General features: G+C 40.8%; 1 protein-coding gene across 8 annotated transcripts in view; it reads right to left on the bottom strand.

Moving 5' to 3' along the window:
* Positions 1–12,533, bottom strand: part of tpd52l2b (tpd52 like 2b) — a 61,526-nt gene that overhangs the window by 8,680 nt on the left and 40,313 nt on the right. For 5 of the 8 annotated variants that reach the window (XM_086005470.1, XM_086005467.1, XM_086005474.1 and 2 more), the window contains 2 exons: positions 11,691–11,732; positions 11,311–11,359 (listed from right to left, as the gene is read on the bottom strand). The exons of 1 other annotated variant lie outside the window; for it this stretch is intronic. In XM_086005470.1, coding sequence (XP_085861596.1) covers positions 11,311–11,359; positions 11,691–11,732 — 91 coding nt within the window. The remainder of the gene's footprint in view (positions 1–11,310; positions 11,360–11,690; positions 11,733–12,533) is intronic. 2 more of the 8 variants (XM_086005472.1, XM_086005475.1) reach the window with 1 other exon arrangement.

Here is a 12,533-nt window from a genome sequence, read left to right as displayed (position 1 = left end):
CACTATAGGAATTAAACTACCTGCTGTGCAGGATATCTACCCCGAGGGGTGCCGGGGGAAGGCCCTGAGAATCATTAAAGACGCGAGTCACCCCAGCCACAACCTCTTTGCCCTGCTCCCGTCCGGTAAGAGATACCGAAGCATACGGTCTCGTACCAACAGGTTTCGAAACAGCTTCTACCCCCAGGCCATAAGACTCATGAACGATTAATTTATTACTGTTGTTTTATTTATTATTACTGTCTTTCTATTAGTATTTCTATTAGTATTTTTATCATTGTTATGCCATATTTATTCCAATGTTGGGAGGACTCGTAAAAATCAACATTTCATTGTGCAGTACACACATCTGCTGCGTATATGACAAATAAAAATTGAATTGAATTGTAAACATAGCATTACAGGATACTGAAAACAATGGGGCACCACCAAACCTTACACAACAGCCCGAACCGTATCCTTGTGGTACAGAGTTAACATAAAATAAATGGTTGAGACTGCATGCAAGTGCCACTGTGGATTAGCCTAATTTTTGAAACAGCACCCATGCTGTTGCAGGTAAGTAAAGGAAGGTAAGGATTTTAGTTTGATTAAATGTAAGTGTGTGAATAATGTTATCTTACAGATCTCCTGGACTGAAATTTTCCACCTTGATGCCCTTAAAAGGCACCTGGGGTTGGCCGCAGGATTTCAAAAGATATCAGTCAACTCATCAGCAAAATGTGGCAAATCCAGCACTGTAACTTATAAACAAACCTGAGTATAATGCATTAAGCGACGTAAAAGCACTCAAACGCGCCATGCCAAAACTATAAATGAATCTTTACTCCCATCCCGAAGCAGGCCAAAAACCATCCAGCGATCATGGGCAGAAGAAAACAGATTGTTAAAAAATTTACACTCCGGCAGTGCAGGCAAAACAGACAGTCTTTTCTGATACACCAGAGGTAGAAAACTAAAATAGTTCGCCATAACCTACACCGCACTGAGGGAGAAAGTACTCGGCACCAACTGCCCCCCCACCCCCAGGCACAATTTGTACTGTCTCCTCCCCACCAGAGGTAAAAATTGTTGGGCAGTAACTTATTCCCCTCCCAACCCCCCAATTTGCAGAGGTAAAAATCCAACTCCTGTACTCGCCCCCCCACCCAACCCCCCAATTTGCAGAGGTAAAAATCCAACTCCTGTACTCGCTCCCCCCCCCCCACCCAACCCCCCAATTTGCAGAGGTAAAAATCCAACTCCTGTACTCGCCCCCCCCAGCCAACCCCCCAATTTGCAGAGGTAAAAATCCAACTCCTGTACTCGACCCCCCTGCCCCCACACCCAACCCCCCAATTTGCAGAGGTAAAAATCCAACTCCTGTACTCATGCAGAGGCAAAGTTCCCTTTGCCCCTTCCCCCGGCCTTCTCATTCTCCCAGTCCTTCCCACGCTTTCAATCCGCCTTCCACTGACTTGAGTAAATTATTTCCCCGCCCTCGAATCCTGTTTGACCTGAAAAGTGCCGTTGGTCTTGACTATTCGTGTGTCACAGGAGATAAACTAGTTTAGTTTAGTTTCCCCACTGTTCATTTCCTTTATCTAATCTCATTACTGTACATTTGTCTCCATTTTATGTTTCTTCCCCACTCATCAGCCCACCTTCCCAACCTATCCATAACCCTGCATATTTTGTTTGCATCTTCCCTATTATTTGAATCCTCCCCTCGTGTCATCTCCAAACTTGGATGCTTGCTACAAATATCTTTAAAAGAGAGAAGCTTGACATTTCTTTTAATATTCCTCATTACCTTAATCTTATTTTCTATTTTAGCTCTTGACCAGTTTTTAAATCACCTTCACCTTGTTTTCTATTCACCTTGATCGATCATGCTGCCCACGGTTTTATACTATTCACCTCGATCGATCATGCTACCCACGGTTTTATACTTTAGGAACAATTTTTTTGGCCCTTATATTCCACATTAGTAACATAGTAACAGTTTCAGGCAGAAGACCTCAGGTCCATCTAGCTCTCCTATCCACATTTTCCCTTGCAGCATTTCCAATAACCCTGAATTCCACTGCTGGCCATATCTCCCTTTTCACTCAGTTACCCTTCTTCCCTCGCAACACACATTCGTTTTATTCTGTGTATTGTTTCATTTTACTTCCTTGCTTTTGTTCTCTTACCAATCTGTCCAGTTTCTTTCGCTCACTCCTACAAATCTGTCTTTTAATTTACTGGATTAAAAAACAATCCAACAGAAATTTAAACTGTAAAATTAAAATTTTAAAAAAATTCAAAAAAGTCTGTAATCTATAGCCCCCACCTCCAACACATACTACGCATCATTTACACAGGACAGTCAAGAAGATGAAATGAGAGTTTAGCAGCTTTTTTTGGTGTTAGATGAGATAGTAAGCTAGAGCATATGTAACAAGGACAGATAGTACAAGACTATTTCTTTCCATTGGGCTTCAATGGTCTGCCCTGCTCCATTTTCATTAATACCAGCTCTAACCTAATATTGATCTAACTAGATTTTGCTTTTTATAATGATTTACCTCATATCTCCTGACCCAGTTTCACTTCCTATTCAGGCTAATTTTGATCATTCTGTCATTGCTTCCTTCTCTGGTTGTGTTTTAAAAAAAGTTCTGTGAGGCTGCACTATTCAAAAACAACAAAGTCTTGGTGCTTACAGAGGGAAAAATCCTGTTACACCCCTTATGTGCAACCGTTACAAAATATTTACAGCACAGAAACAGACCATTCAGCCCAACAGGTCCATGCCAGTGTTTCTGCTCCATACAAGCTTCCTCCCACCCGACAGATAGTTTTGTTCAATTTTTTAATCCAGCTTTTAAAGTGCTGTTACACTACAGCTTGGGGACAAAGATCCTTTCTTTATATATATTCATTACATACACAATATTATTCTGTTTGATTACTGTAGTTTCATTCTTTTAAAGAAAATGTTTTATCAATAAAAATGTTATACAAGCATAGCCAACATCAGCAACTATTTACCTTTTAATTTTCTATCATCTCCTCACTATTGCACCAATGGCCTGGCATCAAATTTTCTGATCTATACAAGTCCATGCGTCAGGAGGTCCAATTTTCTTCACAGTTCTTGACTGCTCATTCCCTACCTCTCTCACTGACTACCTGTCTTAGATACTAAAGGTTTTGTATTATTTACACTTGAAAAATTGTACTGCCTGCGTTAAACCATTACCCAAGCATTGCTATTTCACACGTTCTCTTCCTATTGGTGGGCCACCCTAGAGAATTCCATGGGGAAATTGAGACGAATTATGATAAAGAATAAAACCTTTGCCTTCTACACGATTGGCAGAACTGATTTGAAGAGGAAATTTATTTTCTATGTTCAATTCTGTTTTTACTGTTTCCTTAGTGGTGTTTCTCATCTTTGTCAAGTGTTTTTTTTTAATATAAACAGTTCTGTTCATTTTTCTCAAAACCAGGTATTTTTCACTTGATTATCAGGCTCTCTAACCTTTCTAGCCCACTACTGCAGTAACTACTCTTGTCTGGTTCAGTTGCTTTTTATTATTTCAATCTTTATCTCAGCTTCTGTCCCCATCTGGTGTGTTTTTAAAAAAAAAAAGTTAAGCAGCTTTTATGTTGTCCCTCGCTGTTATCAGGTTCTGCAAGATGATAATCAATCAGTGAGTGTGTACCAAATGGTCATTGCACTAAGTACAGCTTTCATGCAGCAACTGGAATGCAAGCCCAATTGTGCACTTTAAAAAAGAGGTTAGGTACACTATTTGATTGGCGTTCTGAACTATGGAAAAACTCCCCAAACTGTTTGGTGGGTTGATGCTCTACACTGGAACTAATGAAAGGTGAAAACAGAAAATTGTGAAATGAGAAAAGACACTCTCCTCATCCAGTTCTGTTAATACCCCACAAGCTGTACAAATGTAAAGCCATTTGATCTGACGGAGACATTTTTCTACCATATCAGTTTTAAAACTGAGCAAATAGCAGTGCTGAAGAAGGACGAGAAACCAAGGATATTAATTTGGTTTTATAGACTAGAGAGTCAGAACTTAAGGACCATTTTTTGACTTTGAACCATAGTTTAGACATCGTTAGCTTAGAGAGACTATTAATGGGCTATTCGAACATGAGGGGAATCACAGTCAAGCCTGATTCTGTCTTCACCCACTGTCCACACACACTTGCAAAAGATGTCACTAGATAGCACTCAGGAGCGGAAACCCTGGCTGATTTCTCCTCCTTAATCCGTGCGTGGTAGGGTAATTGTAACAACCTTATTACAATTAATTCATCTGTATAATTCAGCAATTCACTGCTTTAACTAGCTGAACTATTGGGGGAGCCTGGATGACTTAAAACACAGGATGAGGACTTCTGAATCTGTCGAATGCTTGTGCAAGTACAAGATTCTTCATAGCTCTGATTTAATACAGTAACCTCCAGGCATTTGTACCAAAAACTGGAGCACACAATACAGTAGAAACAATAATGCATTTTACAAAATTTGAAACTTCAAATTGGCCAGCAGATGGCAGTATACATGCAAGTAACCACTATCTTTAGCTTTGCAAAGAAGGCTGGTGGCCATTTTGTGTGTTGCAGCAGCCATTCAGGATGCTGCTGCTTAAGCTGGAAACCTTCTTGTGGATTGCCATCCTGTATATTTAAATGCTGCCTGTGGGAAAAGTGGTGGTTGAAGCATATTGCCAGCATAATGCAATTTACATTGATACATCAATTCTCCAGTTCAGTTATTTCACCCCTCTCTAGCAGTTATATTGATGACCATTTTGACAGGGAGTGCACACAAATTCCAGAAATTCTGAAAACATGCATACAAAGCAGTATCTGAACAATGAACAAGTCTAATTAATAACTTTGTAGCTGGGTCTGAATGTGATTTCATTGCCCTACATTTGACATTGCACTACTGGAATAAGACCTATCCAGAAATGGAACTTACAAGGTTAGGTTTTCGAACAAAAGTATGGAACAGCCTGGATTGGTGGCATAGAGTTGTAGAACTCATGGCTGTGACTAAAATTCCTCTCAGTCGGTTTTGGATTTCAATTATGCCACTGTGGCAAGACCATAAACGATCATGTTCGTTCCAAAAGGAAAGGGAAAAGAAATCAACAGGTTCGTCATCATTGGCTGCTCTTGCGCATTTCCTAGCAATCTGCTATTAAGCTGCACCAAGAGGCTTGGGAGCAGGTCTGCAGCCGGTCCTTGAAGTAAGGTTTCAGGAGACGATGGGAGGAAAAAAACACAAGGGAGGAGAAAGGAATACAAAACAAAGAAAACTAACAACTGCTAGTCCAAGACTCAAACTCCCACACTGAACTCAGCTCAGAGAGATTCCTGAGAATTTTGTTCACATTTCAAACTGACATTTTTGATTACTAGAAAGATGGCTAAAATTCTCAGGAACCTAGACTGTTTGCAAACATAGGCCGTTTGTTCAATTGCACTTCTACAAACTTAACCGCTAAAGCTTTCTGCCACATAACCCAATAAATGCTGCTAAAAATGTGATGGATATACTCCCTACTTTCTCTCAGCTCTTTGCTTAGAATACATTTCCTGGCAGAAGATACTTATGTATCTGATCCCAACACTCTGCCTCAGCCACTATTAAACTAGCCAATATGAATGTGTGCACCTTTAGATTAACTCACCCTCTGATTTCGTTGTTTTTCTTCAAAGAAATACTGGCTAAGTTTTGCAAGCACAGGAAAACTCAACTGTTACTACTTCAGTAAACAAATATAGGCAACTCATTGATATCCATGAATGAAAACTATTTTGGTATCCATTCAGAAGAATGCGTGCAATGGGGAGTGTGGAGTAGCCTTTAAATAAAATTCCTCACAAAGAAGTTAGTTTAAAAAAACATAAGTTAGAGAGTAAAGTCTTGTGTTTTAACCAACAATTCCCTTCTCCTATCGAGGAACATTCAGTAAGAATTAAAATCAATGCTGTTCTTGTATAACACTTAGCCCAGAGAAATTTGGTATGAGCGCCAATCATAATTTCTATTTGTATAAAACTAAAAATCACCCATGTAATAAATTGTTAACTGTGCCTGTCCCCCTTCTGACTCTGGGCTACCAATAATTGATACATTAGTGCCCAGCTGAACACTTTAAATTTCCTCTCCTCTTGATCCAAAACAGTAGCAGTAAGTTCTCAGAATCATCCAGCCTGCTTTAAACTTTAGACACACAGCTAGGATCTCCAGTCTACACCACCATTCATCAGACAGAAGCAGCTCAGCCACTTAAGCATTTTAGACAAATGGCTTCCAAAGCTGTTCAGAGACAGATCTGGAGAATCATTTTAAGTTAACACCCAAAATGGAAATTTCCTTTTTTGGTGTAATTTTTTTTGAAATTAGTGGATCTCCCGTGATGCTGCACACCAAGTTAGGAGAAAGCAAAATTCTCTCAGAGCTCATTCATGATGTTGTAGATACAAGTATGGACATCGGAGGCTTCTACAGCTTAGGAAGCTTGATCTAGCAATAGAAGTGTGCAGCTGCAGGGAGGACTGCATGACAGTTAACCTATAATATGAAAAATCTTACCGAGATGCCTTGCAGAGGCAGGCCAGAATGGCAATACCAAACTTATTTATTTTTTTACTCACTCACGGGATATGGTGTCGCTGTTAAGGCCAGCATTTATTGCCCATCCCCAATTGCCCTCGAGAAGGTGGTGGTGAGCCACCTTCTTGAATCGCTGCAGTTCGTGTGGTGAAAGAAAGACTACGAGGAGGATGAACCATCTGTGGCTAACTAAGGAAGTTAAGGATGGTATCAAATTGAAAGAAAAGGTATACAATGTTGCGAAGATTAGTGGCAGGCCAAAGGATTGTGAACATTTTAGAAACCAGCAAAGGAGGACTAAAAAATGAATAAAGAGGGAGAAGATAGTTTATGAAAGTAAACTAGCAAAAAGTATAAACAGACAGTAAGAGCTTCTACAGGTATATAAAAAGGGAAGAGAGTAGCTAAAGTAAACGCTGGTCCCTTAGAGGATGGGACTGGGGAATTAATAACGAGAAACAGGGAAATTGCAGAGACTTTGAACAAATATTTTGTATCAGTCTTCACGGTAGAAGACACAAAGCATCCCAATAATAATTGATAATCAAGGGGCAATAGGGAGGAAGGAACTTAAAACAATGACTATCACTAGAGAAAAAGTACAAGGCAAACTAATGGAACTAAAGGCTGACAAGTCCACTTAAAAGAAGTGGCTGCAGAGATAGTGGATGCATTGGTTGTACTCTACCAAAATTCCCTGGATTCTGGAAAGGTCCCAGTGGATTGTAACGCCCCTATTCAAGAAAGGAGGGAGGCAAAAAGCAGGAAACTATAGGCCAGGTAGCCTAACATCTGTCATTGGGAAAATGCTGGAATCCATTTTTAAGGAAGTAATAGCAGGGCATTTAGTAAATCATAATAAAACCACGTTGACACTGCTTGATTGTATGAAAGAGAAATCGTGTTTGACAAATTTACTAGAGTTCTTTGAGGATGTAACGGGCAGGGTGGATAAAGGAGAACCAGTAGATGTAGTGTATTTGGATTTCCAGAAGGCATTTGATAAGGTGCCACATAAAAGGTTACTGCACAAGATAAGAGCTCACAGGGTTGGGGGTAATATAGTAGCAAGGATAGAGGATTGGCTAACTAACAGAAAACAGAGTCGGAATAAATGGGTCATTTTCCGGTTGGCAAACTGTAACTAGTGGGGTGCCACAGGGATCAGTGCTGGGGCCTCAACTATTTACAATCTATATTAATGACTTGGATGAAGGGTCCATGTGTACTGCAGCCAAATTTGCTGATGATACAAAGTTAGATGGGAACGCAAGTTGTGAGGAGGACACAGTCTGCAAAGGGATATCGATAGGTTAAGTGAGTGGGCAAAAATTTGGCAGCTGGAGTATAATGTGGGAAAATGTGAGGTTAAAAATAACAAAAAATGCTGGAAATACTCAGCAGGCCAGGCAGCATCCGTGGAGAGAGAAACAGAGTTAACATTTCATGTCAGGGACCCTTCATCAGAATAAAATGTGAGGTTATCCACTTTGGTAGGAAAAATAAAAAAGCAAATTATTTAAAATGAAAAGAGACAACATAATGCTGCGGTAGAGAGGGATCTGGGGGTCATCATACATGAAACACAAATGATTAGCATGCAGGTACAGCAAGTAATTAACATAGAAACATAGAAGATAGGAGCAGGAGTAGGCCATTCGGCCCCTCGAGCCTGTTCCGCCATTTAATGAGATCATGGCTCATCATCCAAATTCAGTACCCGGTCCCTGCTTTCTCCCCATATCCCTTAAGCCTTAAGAAACATATCCAACTCTTTCTTTAATATATTTAATGAATTGGCCTCAACTGCCTTCTGTGGTAGAGAATTCCACAGTTTCACCACTCTCTGGGTGAAGAAATTCCTCATCTCTGTCCTAAATGGCTTACCCCTTATCCTTAAGACTCCCCGACCATCGGGAACATCCTTCCTGCATCTAGTCTGTCTAGTCATGTTAGAATTTTATAAGTTTCAATGAGATCCCCTCTCATTCTTCTAAACTCCAGCGAGTATAAGCCCAATCGACCCAATCTCTCCTCATAAGTCATTCCTGCCATCCCAGGTATCAGCCTGGTGAATCTTCGCTGCACTCCCTCCATGGCAAGAACATCCTTCCTCAGATAAGGTGACCAAAACTGCACACAATACTCAAGGTGTGATCTCACCAAGGCCCTGTACAACTGCAGCAAGACATCCTTGTTCCTGTATTCGAACCCTCTTGCTACGAAGGCTCATACCATCATAGTCTCCTTTATTTAAATTCAGGACCCGAGACTCTGAGTCAACTACTTCACTCTCCATCTTAATGAAGAATTCTATCATATTATGATCACTCCTCCCCAAGGGGCCTCGCACAACAAGATTGCTAATTAATCCTGTCTCATTACATAATACCCAGTCTAAGATGGCCTGATCTCTAGTTGGTTCACCGACATATTGGTCCAGGAAACCATCCCGTATACACTCTAGGAATTCCTCCTCCACAGTATTGTTACTAATTTGGTTAGCCCAATCTATATGTAATTAAAGTCACCCATGATAACTTAGGAAGGCAAATGGAATGTTGGCCTTTATTGCAAGGGGGATGGATTCTATGGCATGCTGCTTCCGCTGTTCGCATGCATTTAGTCCGGTGTTGAAGCTTTTCCAGTTTGGCACCTCATTTTTAGAATCGCCTGGTGCTGCTCCTGGCATGCTCTTCTACACTCATTGAACCAGGGTTGGTCCCCTGGCTTGATGGTAATGGTACAGTGAGGGATATCCTGGGCCATGAGGTTACAGATTGTGGTGGAATACAATTCTGCTGCTGCTTCTGATGGCCCACAGCACCTCATGGATGCCCAGTTTTGAGCCGCTAGATCTGTTCTGAATCTATCCCATTTAGTACAGTGGTAGTGTCACAACACGATGGAGGATGTCCGCAGTGTGAAGACGGGACTTAATTTTCCACAATGACTGTGCAGTGGTCACTCCTACCAATACTGTCAAGGACAAATGCATCTGTGACAGGTAGATTGTTGAAGACGAGGTCAAGTAGGTTTTTCCCTCGTGTTGGTTCTCTCACCACCTGCCACAAGCCCAGACTGGTAGCTATGTCCTTCAGGAGTCGGTCACTAGTGGTGCTACCGAGCCACTCTTGGTGATGAATATTGAAGTCCCCCACCCAGAGTACATTCTGTGCCCTTGCTGCCCTCAGTGCTTTTTCCAAGTGATTTTCAACATGGAGGAGGAGTATTGATTCATCAGCCGAGAAGAGCAGTAGGTGGTAATCAGCAGGAGGTTTCTTTGCCCATGTTTGACCTGATGCCATGAGACTTCATGGAGTCCGGAGTCAATGTTGAGTACGCCCAGGGCCACTACCTCCTGACTGAATACCACTGTGCCACCACCCCTGGTAGGTCTGTCCTGCTGGTGTGGACAGGACATATCCAAGAATGGTAATGGAGGATTCTGTGGGTATGACTGTCAGGCAGTTGCTTGACTAGTCTGTGGGACAGCTCTCCCAGTTTTGGCACAAGTCCCCAGATGTTAGTGAGGAGGACTTTACAGGGTCGACTGGACTGGGTGTGCCGGGTGGTCCGTCGGTTTTATTCTTATTATTGTTTCTCATAGCGTTTGTTACAACTGAGTGGTTTGCTAGGTCATTTCTGAGGGCAGTTGAGAGTCAACCACATTGCTGTGGGTCTGCCGTCACATATAGGCCAGACCGGGTAAGGGAGTCAGATTTCCTTCCCTTAAAAGGACATTAGTGAACCAGATGGGTTTTTAATGACAATCCATTAGTTTCATGGTCACCTTTACCGATACTAGCTTTTTATTCCAGATTTATTTAATTAACTGAATTTAAATTCCCCAGCTGCCATGGTGGGATTTGAACTCATGTCTCTGGATTAATAGTCCATAAGGAGTTTGCAAGGTACACAGCAAATTGAATACATTATATAGATAGATAATGAACATTTTAGGTACAAAATGTGTGTGTAATATTATGCATTTCAGGCCAGAATACAAGTCTCCAACAGGTTACTTCCAGGGGTTCCACCTTGATATAAAATTGGCACTAGACAGTTACAGGTAGGTGCACTTCTGTAATCTATAGAGTGCTCCCTTACACGGGTACAATAAAGTCCATTGATGGGCAGTTTTCACTGAAAAATTGACATAATTCAATCCCTAAAATAAATTAGAAGCTGCAAACAGAAGGAATGGCATTTAAAAAAAATCCCAGAATTCCTATGCAAAGAAAATGGAATTTGATTAATACAGTCACCATAAATCCGACGCCCTGGTTATGATGTTTTTAAGGAGGATATTCCTGTCCATTATTGAAGCTTGCCGTTTAATGCACTCACGCAACCACTTGACAATCAGTTTTTAGCTGGGTATGACACCCAGACAATGATGGAGAAACTCATTCCACATTTCATCCCATGGAAATAAACCATTTGCCACAGCTGAAACTTGTTAAATGGCCAGGACCACGTGCTCAATTAGAATCCACAATTTGGAGATCATTATAAATGTAGTGAGGTGCAAGTTTTTTTTGGGGTGAGAATTGCTTTTGATGCAATGAGAAAAATAATGGGAATTGCAGTATGTGAGAATCTATTTCTCCACACTGAATTTGCTTTCCAATTAGCAGACAATGTTTTAAAGTGTGGCTGGCACATTTGGTTTTATTTCATACCTTTAGATTTCCAACGCTTTCTTCAAATGACTTAAAGGTAGGCGATTCCCTGAAATCAAGAGAGAAATTTTTGAATGTTTGATAATTAAACCAAATACATTTAAATCACAGAACTGTTGACAGTTCAGCAAGTCCTTGGTATCGAACCAGTTAATTGAATAACTACATTTTATATAAATCATAAAACTGTACAATTATGGTAAAACATTAGGACCAGCAATAAATGGTACTAAACTTGGGACGCATACAAGGCAAAACTAATAACAAAATGAAATGCTGCACTACTGGGTAATTAAAGGAGTAAGTATTAGCAGGAATGCAGAAACTTCACAGAAAGGAAGAGGTTTCAAGATCAAATTAATGTAGTAATAATACATTACCTCATGGCAGGCATGCTTATTGAATGACGTATGGAGTAACTGCTACTCGGAAGCATTAAGAAGAAATGAACAAGTAGCCCAAGTTATAAAGAGAAATGTTTGCCCAATGGGCATGTAAGGTTATCAAACAATGAACAAGTAGAGTAAGCGTTGCTTTCTCATGACAGCAAACATTCTAAACAGTAATTTTACAAATGCAAGATCAAAAGCTACACAAACAAGAACCTGCAACGCACACAAAAAACAGCTAATTCTTCATAAGTTGAAGCTGTTTATATAAAACCGTCACATTGATTTCCTTTTATATAAGAATAAAATACTTGATGCTTTTTAAGTAAACTACATTCTGAACATAAATTAATTAAGAAAGATGACAAATATTCAAAAAGCCCCCGATTTTCTCCCTTTCATGGTGTTGCTCAGGACATGCCCAATCCCAACGGTATGGGGGACATGACCTGCTCCCAGGCCTCTTCACGCATGAGCACTGCAAAGTCCTTTGGCCCTCAGACTTCCCAATCTGCTTGGAGCACCTGGCCTCAACTTAGTGTCTACAGAATCAGTTCAAATTATACACCGAGTAATCATAGGGCAGCAATTGTGTCTAGGAGGAAAAATCCTTTATGGTGCATTCTTGCTGTATGTTTAACATCAGCGCAAATCTGTCTTGGCTCTGTACTGTGGCCAAGCCTGGAAGTGCAAATTGAGCATCAGGCCCGAACTGAAAGTGGCGTGACGATCTCCTCCAGGAATTCTTAGCCTTCTTCACTAGGTTGCATAAACTTGGTTTACAGTCCCTCGCGTCTAAAAGGTTGAGGGGTGATCTAATCAATGTATTTAAAA

Source organism: Somniosus microcephalus, chromosome 13, assembly GCF_052327205.1.
Source record: "Somniosus microcephalus isolate GS21.2 chromosome 13, FLI_Smic_1.0, whole genome shotgun sequence".
NCBI classification, from domain to species: Eukaryota; Metazoa; Chordata; class Chondrichthyes; order Squaliformes; family Somniosidae; genus Somniosus; species Somniosus microcephalus.
Note: the sequence above shows the minus strand (reverse complement) of the source record. Positions and strands in the feature narration are given on the sequence as shown.